This window comes from Siphateles boraxobius, unplaced genomic scaffold (assembly GCF_051911475.1).
Source record: "Siphateles boraxobius isolate OS27281-9 unplaced genomic scaffold, OSU_SipBor_1 7, whole genome shotgun sequence".
In the NCBI taxonomy this organism is placed as follows: Eukaryota; Metazoa; Chordata; class Actinopteri; order Cypriniformes; family Leuciscidae; genus Siphateles; species Siphateles boraxobius.
In genome coordinates, this window is record NW_027509197.1 from 30,155,044 (window position 1) to 30,165,913 (window position 10,870).

The 10,870-nt window shown below is 38.2% G+C and overlaps 1 protein-coding gene across 1 annotated transcript; it reads left to right on the top strand.

The window, feature by feature from the left end:
• Nucleotides 1-802: 802 nt before the first annotated feature.
• Nucleotides 803-9,773, top strand: znf148 (zinc finger protein 148). The gene is made up of 7 exons (XM_077216625.1): nt 803-946; nt 2,042-2,506; nt 2,641-2,766; nt 3,003-3,126; nt 3,211-3,294; nt 3,574-3,692; nt 3,792-9,773. Exons 2-7 carry the CDS (start codon nt 2,156-2,158, stop codon nt 5,403-5,405), a joined length of 2,418 nt encoding a protein of 805 aa, XP_077072740.1. The 5' UTR covers nt 803-946; nt 2,042-2,155; the 3' UTR covers nt 5,406-9,773.
• Nucleotides 9,774-10,870: the final 1,097 nt, after the last annotated feature.

The following is a 10,870-nucleotide window of genomic DNA, read 5'->3' on the forward strand; positions in this document are numbered from 1 at the left end:
CTGTCTATGTTGTTATAGCCTACTTGTTCTCACAGACCTAGTGACATGGTCAGATGCTTGGTTTTGTTTGAATTTGCAAGACATGACGGTTTGCCATCCGTTTGACATAAGCTAAACAACACTATCTGTCTTTATCCTGTTAAGTGTCTTGTTTACAAATTGAGTCAATACCACACAAATTAACATTTTTAACTAACATTTTTAACCTCTACAAGATGACTTTAGGGCAATACCCATATTTTTTTCCACTCAAAGCTCCCATTGTCATTTACAATATAAAAAAGGTTCGCTATGATGTGATATTTCCTATGGCATTCTAATGATTACAGCACTTTCAGTTTTCAAACTTTTTAATTACAGAAACGGGGAGTGTTGATATTAAACTAAAATAAATCAATTTTTGAATTCTATTAAAATTCCAGATTCTCCAAGTTTTTAAAAAAAGTTAAGTCAAAGTTAAGGTTGAATAGTTATCGTTAAAATTTGTTTATATGCTATAAAATGGGGGGACAAATAGGGGAATTCATTTTATGTATGAACAATTGAAAGTTCAGGAACATTTTTTTTCTCAGTCTTACTAGAGTAACGTTAACTTAGTTATCAACTCTCTCTTACTGTAGCTAAGTTTTAGATAGGGCGAGAAAAATGTTATGCGACTATAAATACATACATTTATATATTTACATAAACCTTTATTACTAGCTACATGTATTACATTGCGTTAAATATATTTCAAACAGTTTTGCTTACTGTAACAGTAAGCAAACCCGACCCGTCAGTCTCATTAGAGCTGGTCCGCTGCGATCCCACAATGCAACGCTGCGCAGCTGCAGATGGAATGTAGCTCACTAGCCTTTCATGCTAGCCGCAGCATCGCAGTAAAGTTTGACAAACACGTCATGAACGGCTCGAACCCTTCGCCAGCGCTTCACTGACAAAACATGCGGTACGTATACTCTTCATCCGCGAGGGTCTGTGTGACAATCAGCCGTGAAAATGTTTGCAGTCCATTCTCTGTGTGCGTGAAGAAATGGCAGCATAGAGATGTAGATCAGGCCGATTTTAAACGCTACATTAATATATTGAAATACATTAAGCCATTATTACAATTCAGAAGTCTTATTAACCTCACGTCAAATGAAATTCGGCTGTATCTGTGACAGTGCCAACAGGAAACCCCTTGTTGTGCGTGAGTGTCACCCTGTAAACAAAATCATATACTTCCAGTTTATTTTGTAGTTTGTAACGTTACATATCAGAATAAGTTTGCATGCACAAAGCTTAAACTCGTTTTTGGACCATTTAAATCATACGTTGATCCAGTTCCTATTTGTATTTTATTTAGTCTAGGTTGATGATTGACATGCAAGATACATGTAACTACTATAATGTTTTTTTCCTTCTTCACCTAAACATCTAATAATTAACTTCAATTTCAGCTACAAAGCACCTCTGCACTGCAGAAGAAAATAGAGTCATTATTCATCTCAATTCAGTTCAATAACAGTGTCAATGTTGTAAAGTTCTTCAATTTTTATGAAACAACTTTAATTTATCTGTAAAAGAGCTCTACAGAATAAGATTATTCAGCTACATTCAGTTCAAGTTTTTGTTTTCATCCAATATTGTCAGTACAGTTAGATCGATAATATTGTCTGTATCTCAATTGTCTATTAAGTCAAAATGTGAATCTGACATAAAAAAGGCAAGAATGCTCCCTTATTAAATTAGTTTATGCTCCAGTGGCAATTCAGACAATGACTGTTCGCGACATGTCAAGTCAGATTGGGTTTATATCCTTTCTTCTCTGCCTAGGAGGCGAATTGCTTGATTGTGCATACAAGTTAGACCAACATTTGGGACCAAAAGTTTAAGACCACATTGAAAATATCCACTCTTTTTTTCACTTAAACCTGTAAAAAAAGGTCACATCTTTACATTTTCTTAAAACATGCTGGAGAACGTGGCCCATCAGGTTTTGCTGCTGGTTGTCAAAATAGGGATTTTTTTAAAAAAAACTTAAGCTTGTTGTTTCTTTCAGTCCGGTCGACGGAGGGGAAGTGCTGTGAACACAACCGTGTTGACTGCTGATTGGAATCCCTATGTTGGTCCTGTCTCTTCCTGTAGATTCAGCTCAACTGATCCGCGTTCAGATATGAACATTGATGACAAGCTGGAGGGGATGCTTATGAAATGTGGCCCTGTGGGTCTCCACCAGTCATCCAGAGGTTTGGGACCCTCAAGGGTGGATGGAAGAGGAAGAAGAGGCAGTTTGGATATGACACTTGGGGAACGGAGCTTAGCTAATCATCCCCTTTTGGCAGAGGACGACGACGACGACGATGATGATGATGACGACCTGGCAGGTGGAGGCCTGACCTCACATGATCTGATATCTCATGATGACCTGATGGTGCATGAGGAGACAGTGAAAAATGATGGACAGGATGAACCAGCTTTCTCACAGCGAATCTCTCATAAACTACATTATACACTCAACATGCCAGTAAGTGTACAGCCGTTCAAGCTTTATCTATCTATCTATCTATCTATCTATCTATCTATCTATCTATTTATCAAATTTTTTACTTTAGTTTTTTAAGAGCACTTGAAACTTGTTGTTGCTGCTTCTTTTGTTAGGTCAATATAAAGCAGGAGATGAAAGTACCAGACTCACTGATTCTTAATAAAAAGGAGAAGAAACCGGGGAGGGACACATCCGACTGTCACAAAAAAAAGAAGAGAAAGCAGCGCTCGCCTGCAAAGGTTTAATATAATGCATCTGAGATGCAACTGATAAAGAAACAATATGCTATTAGTACTTTAAGTGAGGGATATTTTACAGTACAAAACAGTGGTCCAAAACTAATTTAAAGGCTAATGTTATTTTTCTTATGGTATTGGTTAGCCATACAGTGTTATGGACATACAACATCATGACGCTCCAAAGGAGCACAGCCATGAAATATAAAGTAGTTTTGAACTGTATTCCATCTTGATAGATTCTCACTATTAATGAAGATGGCTCCCTTGGGCACCAGAACCCAAAAACTCATGTCTGTGAGCACTGCAATGCTGTTTTTCGGACAAACTACCATTTACAAAGACATGTCTTCATTCACACAGGTAAGTGGTGTAATGTTCTGGTCCCGTGAGGGGACATAAATAATCGACATATAAAAGGTGTACAAAAATTTACTTTTTTTGCAGGTGAAAAGCCTTTCCAGTGCAGTCAATGTGACATGCGCTTTATTCAGAAGTACCTGCTTCAGAGACATGAAAAAATCCACACAGGTAAGCAGAGCAGAAAGGGATTAAAAACATTACACCAGTGGCAAAAAATAAATGTCATTTATATTTATCTCCAGGGTTTTGTTAGACATGTACAGTGAAATCTTCAGAGTCAATGATCTATTTATAAATGTGGTCCATTGCAAGTCTTTTGTGGTACATCTTTATACACTGAGAAAAAAAGTCTAGGCATACTTTGACAGGGGGAAAAGTAGACCTACTTGACTTGCCTAAATTGTTCTTTTATATTGTGTATAAAAGCCTGTCATGTCTCCCCTTTAGGAGAAAAACCATTTCGCTGTGATGAGTGTGGAATGAAATTTATTCAGAAATACCACATGGAGAGACATAAGAGGACACACAGTGGGGAGAAGCCTTACCAGTGTGACTACTGCCATCAGGTAAGGGCAGTCCAAAGCAAATCAGATTCAATACTAGGCAATTAAAATGTTAGCATACATTATACAGACCGAAAAATGTTATATATTTTTCCTTAAAAGTTTTTCTCCAGAACTGACAGAGTACTGAAGCACAGACGAATGTGCCATGAGAATAAGGACAGGAAGGTGCAGAAAGCAGCTGCCAAAGATGGCCCTCTTCGCACCCAAGAGAGCTTGGGCTTCTCTTTTCCTGCCAAGGAATGTACCCTTCCCAAGAAGAAACGTCAGAAGACCTCTGATAAAAGTCGGGTCTTGCTCACAAGTCCCACTATTGACAAAGGGGTTGAAGCTGATAACGAGGAGAAGACGGAAGACCAACTTGCCAAAAGTGAGTGTCTACCTCTTTACGCTGTAGCCACCAAGGTGAAGGACGAGTATGTAGTTACAGATTATTCGGTTGAGCTTCCTGATTCCCCGCCTGGTAACAGGCATCTTGCAGGGGAGGAGTCTAATGATGAGATAATTAGTCCTCCGAAACTAGTGCTAAAGAAAATTGCTAGCAGGAGAGGTTTGAAACAACAGTCGCTAGAACCGTCCCAGAGTCTCTCTCCCTTGTCCTCATTCGAAGAGAGCAAAGTAACGAGATACACATTTGAGATTGTGGACAACAAAGGCCTATTAGATGTCGAGACAAATCCTGACATGGAGTCGGTTGACACCCTACAAGGAGGACAAGCAAAACCAACCAGGAGCAGCACAAACTATGACGACGCCATGCAGTTTCTTAAGAAGAAACGATACCTCCAGGCGGCCATGGCTAACACTAGTCGAGACTATGCTCTTAACGTGAGCAGCATCGTGTCGCAGCCCTCCGTCACTCAGGCAGCTGTAGCGAGCGTCATTGATGAGAACGTTCCCGCCACAATCCTCTCTGAGACTCAGACACTGAATGTGGAAATCAAGTCCAATAGCGAGAAGAATGTCCTTTCAGATGAGGTTCTGCAGACGCTTCTCGATCACTACTCCAATAAGGCCAATGGGCAAGCAGAGATTTCCTTCAGTGTGGCGGACACCGAGGTCACATCCAGCATCTCTATCAACTCTTCTGATGAGAGCAGTCCTAACGAGGCTTTGGGAACCAGCTCACAAGCGCCTCCGGCCGAGAAGGCTAGCCTTCTGCATGAGTATTCCAAGTTTCTCCAGCAAGCTCTGGAAAGGACCAGTCAGAACGACACCTACCTGAACAACCAGAGTCTTACGTTTGTAAATGACAGTGCCAGTCTCGCTGGCCAGCCTTTGTTTTCCACAGAGAAGCAGTTCACTTCCCCATCCCGGTTCAGACCAAGCATGAACTCTCCATTGAGATCAACCTTGGAGAAACCTAACTTTAGCCTTTTAGTAGATTCCCAACACTCCTTTTCCTTTTCAGGTGACGAGACAAACCCTTCCTCAGTTTCACCGACGGAGGACTTTCTAGACCAAGTAACCTCTCCCAAAAAGACAGACGCGCAAAGCATCAGTCAGACATTTCAGATTGCTTCTTTCGACCAGAACTTTCGATCTCAATTCCCGAGCTCACGATCTGGAATATCCTCACAGTTTAGCATTGCAAGTGGACAGGTTAGCTTGAGAGGTCATGGAGGAACAGACTTTCCAGAGTTCTCTCTTGTTAATGAAACAAGAACTCAACTAACTTCATCTCCGGATGCTACAAGCAGCCAAACCTTCGGCTAAACAAGAGCTTTTAATGATTTGAAGCATTTTAAAGGCACTTTATAATTCTGTCAGTGAGGGCAATGTGATCTCTGTGCAAATACATATGATTTTCCATCTTTAAGCAATCATGCATGTGTGAGAATTAAAGTAGTGATACACATGTTAGATTTCATTATCAGCACTTCTATTTGAGACTATGGAATACTTTTTGTGTCATTGCATTATTTGTGTATAACAGCCATGGTCAAATGAATTGGCAGTGACAAATTTGTGTTTTGCAAAGTTTGCTGCTTCAGTATTTTGTAGATTCATTTTTCACGTTTCTATGGTTTACTGGAAAAGCATTTCATAAGTTTTAAAGGCTTTTAATGGTAAAAACATTCAATATATGCAAAGAGTCATTATTTCCAATGATGACCCTTCTTTATAACTTCTGCAATTCGCTCTGACCAAATCCTGACTGATGGTTATCCATTCTTGCCTTATTAGTGCTCAGAGTTGATAACAATGTGGGCCTTTGCTTGTCCACTTGCCTTTTGAGGATTGACCACAGGTTCTCTATGGGATTAAGATCTGAGGAGTTGCCTGGCCACAGATCCAAAATTTCAATCTAATGATCTCTGAGCCACTTCATTATCACTCTTGCCTTGTGACATTGTGCTCCATCATGCAAGAAAATGCACGGATCATCAACAAATTGCTCCTTGGTCGTTGCTCTTGCAGGATGTTTTAATACCAATGTTTAGTCCTGGCAGTGTTTTTGGCCATAATTTTGAGAAAGCCCACTCCCTTGGATGAAAAGCTACCACAGATCCAAAATTTCAATCTAATGTTCTCTGAGCCACTTCATTATCACTCTTGCCTTGTGACATTGTGCTCTATCATGCAAGAAAATGCAGGGATCATCAACAAATTGCTCCTTGGTTGTTGCTCTTGCAGGATGTTTTAATACCAATGTTTAGTCCTGGCAGTGAATTTGGCCATAATTTTGAGAAAGCCCACTCCCTTGGATGAAAAGCTACCCCACACATGGATGCTTCACTGTTGGCATGACACAAGACTCACAGTAGTATTTCACCTTTGCTTTTCCGGACAATCGATTTACCAGATGTCCCAAACAGTCGGAAGGGGGCTTCACCTGAGAAAACAACTTTGCACCCGTCTTCTGCGGTCCAATCCTTGTACTTCCTGCAGAATTTCAATCTGTCATTGATGGTTTTCTTGGAGAGAAGTGAATACTTTGCTGCCCTTCTTGACACCAGGCCTTTGTACAAATGTATTCGCCTCACTGTGCATGCAGATTCACTCACACCCACTTATTGCCAATCCTGAGCAAGCTCTGCACTAATAATGAGATGATTCATAGCTGACTCTTTAGGAGGTGACTGTCCTGATGCTTGCTGGATACTCTGGGACATCCTGAAGCCTTCTTAACTGCAGTTGAACCTCTCTCCTTGAAGGTCTTGATGATCTGGTAAGTGGTTATTTCAGGTGCAATGTTCTTTGCAGAAATTTACTTGCATGTAAGGCCATTTTGATGCAAAGCAAGGATGGCTACATGTCTTTTTTTGGAGGTAACCATTGCTAACACAAGAACATAATGATTTGAAGCACTTTTTTCCTCCTTTTATAACAATCAGTCTGCTCTTATAATCCAATAAGAATGATAGAGCAGTTTTACCTCCCTAGTTTTTGTTCACACTTGCCCATTTGCTGTGAAAGGATGTTAGCTGGTCATTTTGTGCCAAGGCCAAAAAACAGTGAAGTTTGGCTTAAGGTTATTTTTCTTTGGCCAATAAAGCTTTTTGTAACAATTTTAAAATGCATCTGATCACAATCATCTAGAAACAATGTGTATCAACGCCACAACAACTGAAGCAGAAAACTTTGTGAAACACAAAATTGATGTCACTGATGAAACTTTTGGCCATGTCTGTACAAATGTAGTGCTCGATAATGCACTTTTGCTTGCCAACTTAGTTAGCCTGAGCATTCTAAAGCATCCAAGCTACTACTGCATTGCTCTTGTAGTAGTCCAAATTATTAGGTTAATGTGGCTTCCCCAAGAGAAAATTTTACAAAGATCAATTCCGTTTTGGCCTCTTGTTCGTGTTCAGCTGTTCTGCTGAAGCAACAGACTCAACAGAGTGACCTAATAATATAGGTCTATAGAAACTACCTTAACTTGGCATTACAATCAGTTTGTTTTGTTTTCAATTAGTTTTGTAACATGTTGCCTGGAGAGGTACTGAAAGGACCTTACTCTGATGCCCTTGACTTGAGTAAGGCACTTACCACTGGGTTGTTCCTCTTTGTAATTAATGTAATGGTACATTAAATCACAAGTAACATTGTTTGCCCCTGTCGCTGTAAGCTAAATGTATTTAATCTTTTTGTGCATTTAATTATTTTGAAATGTTTTTTTTAATATATATTTTTTGCATTCACTGCTCCCTGAAAGATTCTCAAGACGCAGTCTATTTTGTTTAGAGCAATCTGCAGTTATATTCATACTGCGTTTATATGGACCTAGCCCATAAATCTATATTAGATATCTAAATCATGGTTGACATGGAGAACAAGACATCTGTAGAGGTTTTTTCACATATCCCACATTTTGGGGATGGAGTTTTAGCAATTGTCCAGGGCAACATCACTAACAGATATGCACTTTTTCATTTATTATCATGGTGAATGATTTAGTTCTTGACTCAACAGTTAGTGCATTTCATCACTTTAATTTTATTTGTCCTGTCTGTTTTTTTTGAGTTTCCAGATGCACTCATGATCTGATAAATATTACCCATTAAATAGGATGTTGAGCTCGTATGCCGTTTTTGTTAATTGTTTTAAAGCACTTTTTCCCACCTTCCCTCTTCTTAATGTACAAATCTGATATAATCTATATCAGTCTTGAGTGAAATCAAGAAAGATCATTTAAGAATGTATGGCCTGAGATCATATTTCTATCCTTTTTCTTGGTCTCAAAACACCTATTCATTAGCAATTATGTCTTTGCATCACTCGCTGTTACTTAGATTAATATAGAACAAAAAATAAGGTGTAATGTTTGGTACAGTTGAACTAATATGTATATGTATACGTACACATAACATTTGTTTGTTGCACATATCTCTTTGTTATCTTATACTAATTATGTAAATTAAAAGCTTTGGTTCTGTTTTCTCGGATAGTTTTTGGAAATTTACCTGCTTGCCCCATAACTGTATCTTGATTAATCTTAGGTTTATGATTTATAATAGTAGTATCATGCCAAGCTGTACACTCATTAGTTTTCTTTGTAAATCATTTAAAAAAAAACATTCTTATATAAATTGTTGAGTGGTTGTATGAACAATTTACACAGATTTGTTCTGCTCATGTTTTGTGAATGAGGCCCATTAAGAGCAGTCCTGTGTGTTTTTTCATAGTCAGCATGTTCTGAGTGTCAAAGAGATTTTCTGTGCTTTTGATTAGTTTATTTTATGTGCCTAAACATTCCTGTAATGTTCCTTTGTTGTAACATGTTGTAAATAGGTTGTATATTTTAAGTTGTGCATTTTTGCTGTGCACATTTGGAGTGTAGTACGTATATACAGAGAGTGCAACATGATTTAAGAATATTTGCTGCCATTTCGGTTTACTCATTCCTATGGTCCCTGATGACTATCAGCACAACCTTTGTGACGAAATCACGTTTGTGTTCTTGTTTGTAAAATTACAAATGTACTGTCCTCTCTATGAATTGCCTCTGAACGCAGTTTTAATGATTGCAAACTGATTAAAAGACCTTGTATGGATCTCATACTCCCTCAGAGGATTTTTAGGATGTTATTTATCATTTCAATATCACATGATACCTGATATAAATAAGATTATAAATATTTAATCAATAATTACTGCTCCAGAAATTGAAAAAAAATTGAAATGAGAATTTGAGGGAAGACCTTCTTTTAGTAAATTGTGTGATGTTTTCTGTAAGATCATTTGCTTTTGGTAAAAGGTCATATCCATATCCTGACACATGACTGTTTTTCTTAATTGATTAGGTATTTTGAGGATCAGAGTCTGATGGTATTACAGATGGTGGATGATTGTTTTCTTTCAAGTTTAATTCGACTGGAAAACTGAATGGTTTTATTTAGTAAAAAGCTCTTCTTTATAATTTTAGACCTTTCATTTTATTGGGGAGTGCATGTACTCTGACTGTCTTTGTACACTGGTTATATTTTTATATGTATCCATTTTATTGTAGCCGAATTATTCCCATATACTATACTTTAATGCAGTAGGCTACTTTGCCTAAGACATGGAGAAAAAGTTCTGATTGGATGTTTTTGATTGCGTGCCTCTTGTTGTGTAATATTAAATTTCCAAATACATCAAGTTGTTGAGTGCTATTTCCTTGCGTCTTAATCCACATTGCATTGTGACAGTTTCATGACTTTTAGCACATTTCCACCTGTGAGACTCTCACTCACAAAAATGTAGGCTGGGTTTTAAAATGGTTTTAGATCATTTAGGGTTGATACATGGCTAAAATTAAGAGTAGGCTACCTTAAAGTGAGTTTAATAGGCCGACTTTATATGATAAATGTCTACTAGCTGGGTATAGAAATTATTACAGAAAATGTCAATATGGAAATGCCTGCTCCATTAGAGCAGTCGAAAACGTTGAGGTACATTGACAGCACACACTTGAAGTGGCGCTGATAGAACATATTTGTTTTATGACGTTTATTGCACACGTAGCATTTTCCAATAACAGTGGCTCACAGACAGCTGTTAGGTTACTCAAGTTTACTGGCATAGGCCTATATTAAATAATTAGAAATTTCTGTTAAAGGAATAATCAATCAAACGATTTTAAATGCTACACCGCTGTCATGGTCTGTGGAAAATACATTTAAACTCAATTTAAACTAACTAACTTAAATCAATTTCAGAAACCTGTGATGTCCCTGTATTCCTGACTATCTGTAACGTTATTCCATCAAGTTACTCTAGTGTCTAGCTAGCCTACACGTGTGTGTGTGTGTGTGTGTGTGTGTGTGTGTGTGTGTGTGTGTGTGTGTGTGTGTGAACGTATCGTTATTTTGAGTAGGAGCTTGTGAATCAATTGAACCACTTCATAAAACTATTTTTGAATTAATCTTTGAATCGGACTGAAACTGTCCTAGTGGTGCTCAATTTTTGACTCGTTGTACCAATAACCGATCTTTTGGTTCGAATCGTAATGAGCCGACAGCCGAGAAGAACCATGGATGAGCTGATAACTATAATGGAATAAACCGAGGTTTTAACTAATGAAGCACAATTAAGTAAATTAGCTACCCCAATAACCAAAAAGCTAAACTTTTAAAAATAAATCGTATTGAAATAATGTTTACGGAAGTTTACGTAAAAGAATAGTGGATCCACGCGAAACCGTTGTTCTAAACGAACCGTTCAAAAGAACCGATTCACAGAAATGAGTTGGACCA

Bases quoted from the DNA above. Each gene is read 5' to 3' on its own strand.
- znf148 (XM_077216625.1), top strand. From the start codon at position 2,156: ATGAACATTGATGACAAGCTGGAGGGGATGCTTATGAAATGTGGCCCT. The intron at 2,507-2,640 runs GTAAGTGTACAG...TTCTTTTGTTAG, and splicing joins ATTATACACTCAACATGCCA to GTCAATATAAAGCAGGAGAT. The intron at 3,295-3,573 runs GTAAGCAGAGCA...TCTCCCCTTTAG, and splicing joins ACATGAAAAAATCCACACAG to GAGAAAAACCATTTCGCTGT.